The 2,819-nt window shown below is 43.7% G+C and overlaps 1 protein-coding gene across 1 annotated transcript in view; it reads left to right on the top strand.

Annotated features, from left to right (window-relative positions):
* The window catches only part of LOC107097407 (myosin-7B-like), a 39,802-nt gene that overhangs the window by 13,527 nt on the left and 23,456 nt on the right, over positions 1–2,819 (top strand). The window contains exons 11-14 of the mRNA XM_015394542.1: positions 1,040–1,368; positions 1,444–1,593; positions 1,959–2,129; positions 2,564–2,743. Of these exons, the coding sequence (XP_015250028.1) occupies positions 1,040–1,368; positions 1,444–1,593; positions 1,959–2,129; positions 2,564–2,743 (830 nt within the window). The remainder of the gene's footprint in view (positions 1–1,039; positions 1,369–1,443; positions 1,594–1,958; positions 2,130–2,563; positions 2,744–2,819) is intronic.

Raw genomic sequence — 2,819 nt, 5'->3', positions numbered from 1 at the left:
AGACCTGAAAGATGCAGCCTCCATTATCATCCTGTCATTTGCATCAGCTCTGCAGGAAGTTTCCTGCTAGAAATAAACTCTGAATTAATTTGAAGTTTCGATAGAAATTAACAAAATAAACAGGAACATGTATCTTTGTGACAAAGAAGCTCTGGTTCTGCTTCAGGCCTTGTTAGAGCTCATCCAAAATGTTAGCTCATGTAAAGGTAAATGGGAAACAGGACCCAGGGTGGATGGGATGAGTGTTACTGTTAAGGTGGATGACTGAGTGAAAACTAAACTATGGGGAAAAGCCTGGATTGACTCATATTACTACTATGCTGTGAGAAAACCTAATCTAGAAATGACAGAAGACAATACATATGAGGGCGTGCTTTGGTGGTGCAGTGGTTAGCGCACGCTACCCTCGTACGGAGGCTTTAGTTCTCGACGTGGCCGACCCAGGTTGCAATCTGTGGTCCTTTTCGCGCATGTCTCTCCCTTCTCTTATTCCCTTTTCCTGTCAGCCTACTGTTGATAAAAAGGAGCCGCTAGTGCCATAAAAACTCAAAGAGAAAAGACAATACATATGAAAAACTAGAGCAAATATTAAATAAATACTGAATGCAATCAAAGAGAACTTAAAAAACACCAAGAAAAAAAAAAATGGGGGGGTGGAGTTAAGGTCTTGCTCAGGGACCCAGAGTGGCAGTCTGTGGGAGTGGGTTTGGAACTCTCAACCTCAGGATTCCGAGCTCTATGCTCTAACCACTAGGCCGCCCCTCCACCTAGAATAGCATGAATAAAAGCATAACTGAAAACCTGAACTGAACCATAAAACCCAAAGCAGCAGATCAGGACAATGGATGAAATATTAGCAGGTCTGAGGCCATTTGGTTCAGGATCATAGATTTCAAACCCTAGATTTGTCCTTCCATCATGATCTCTAAGGGCTGCAGAGCTGAGCCCAGATGAATCCTTCCTAACAGCCTAATATCTGCTTCCAAAGCAGAGAGTCAGATGATCCAGAAACATTTCATCAGCTTCCTGTTGAATTCAGTTTATTTCTATAGCTCCAATTCACACCATGTCTTCTCAGGTCACTTTATAGAGACAGTTCAACCAGATCATCCAGTCACATTAAAGGTTCAAAGTTTTCTATCTAAGGAAAAGCAGCTGATTGCGTTCACTCATTGCAGATATTCCCCTGCATTCAGTGTCTGGGCAGCGTGCCAGAAGGTTCTTTGTTCTTTCTCTGTCTTGCATCCAGGTGCTGACAAGGCAGCGTACCTGATGGGCATCAGCTCCTCCGAGCTGCTGAAGGGACTCCTGAACCCAAGAGTGAAAGTTGGAAATGAGTTCATAGTGAGAGGGCAGACTGTGGAGCAGGTAACCAGGAGATTCATCTCTAAATTCACATAAAGTGGACTTGAATGAGTGGTTCCCGCCTGTGCCCGGCCCCAGGTGAACTACGCGGTGGCAGCTCTGGCCAAAGCCACGTACGACCGAATGTTCAAGTGGATGGTGGAACGAATCAACCTGTCTCTGTACACCGCTCTGCCTCGTCAGTACTTCATAGGAGTGCTGGACATTGCTGGGTTCGAGATCTTTGAGGTAAAACAAGAATCAGACCAACAAACAGGAAGTTCAGGTTCTAGACAGCTTCCAGAACTTTTAAAGGACTGGATACTTTAGCTTTCATAATCAATAGCTTTGTTTAAGCTTTTTGAACGTTCTGATATCAAACCTGCTTCCACCAGGAGAACCCACTGAGATCATTAGAAAGTACTAATATTCTGATATATACTAGCTATATTACTGCTTTCAAAGTAAAGGCCTATAAAACCCTATGCTGGAGATGAACAGTTTTAAGGAGGATCTGCCAAAGTTTTAGGAAGTTATTTTCAAATGATCAGCTTTTCATGACGCTTAATTACTAGTCTAGGAACTGCAGACATCATGTGCACCTTCTCCCACAGCTCAACAGCTTTGAACAGTTGTGCATCAACTTCACCAACGAGAAGCTGCAGCAGTATTTCAACCACCACATGTTCATCCTGGAGCAGGAGGAGTACAAGACTGAAGGGATTGAGTGGACCTTCATAGACTATGGCCTGGACTTGCAGGCCTGCATCGACCTGATAGAGAGGGTAAGTCTGGCGTTACCTGGAGGAGGACAAAGACACAGCATGCTGGTGAAGATTCTAAGTTATCCAGATCATAGTTATTACAGAAAAGTTCAAATCAATCCACTGGACTTTGTTTCCAAGTTTGAAGACATTTCTCTTCCATCCAGGAAGCTTTTTCAATTCAAAATGTCAGAAAGAGCGTTGAGTTCCAGGCTTTAGTAGCCCAGACCTACTGTATAAACCGCCATTGCAAAGGGGTGGACCGTTTTTGGTCAACTCTATACAACCTGGAACTCAACACCATTTCTGACATTTTTAATTGAAAAAGCTTCCTGGATGGAAGAGAAACATCTTTAATTTGGAAACAAAGTCCAATAGATTGTTTTTGAACATTTTTGAAAGGAAGAGACAGTCTACATCCAATCACAGTAAGCTGCTGTTGTTTGTGTGTAAAGCCAATGGGAATCCTGTCCATCATGGAGGAGGAGTGCATGTTCCCCAAATCCACCGACCACAGCTTCAAAACCAAGTTATATGACAATCATCTGGGAAAATCTCCTAACTTCCAAAGACCACGGCCCGACAGGAAGCGCAAATATGAGACGCACTTTGAGCTGGTTCACTACGCTGGAGTGGTGGGTGGACCGATAGATGATGGATGACTGCTGAATGGATGGATGGATGGATGGATGGATGGATGGATGGATGGAT

This window comes from Cyprinodon variegatus, unplaced genomic scaffold (assembly GCF_000732505.1).
Source record: "Cyprinodon variegatus isolate N-32 unplaced genomic scaffold, C_variegatus-1.0 Scaffold692, whole genome shotgun sequence".
Lineage (NCBI taxonomy): Eukaryota > Metazoa > Chordata > Actinopteri > Cyprinodontiformes > Cyprinodontidae > Cyprinodon > Cyprinodon variegatus.
The sequence above is the reverse complement of the archived record's forward strand: the minus strand, read 5'-3'. Positions and strand labels throughout refer to the sequence as shown.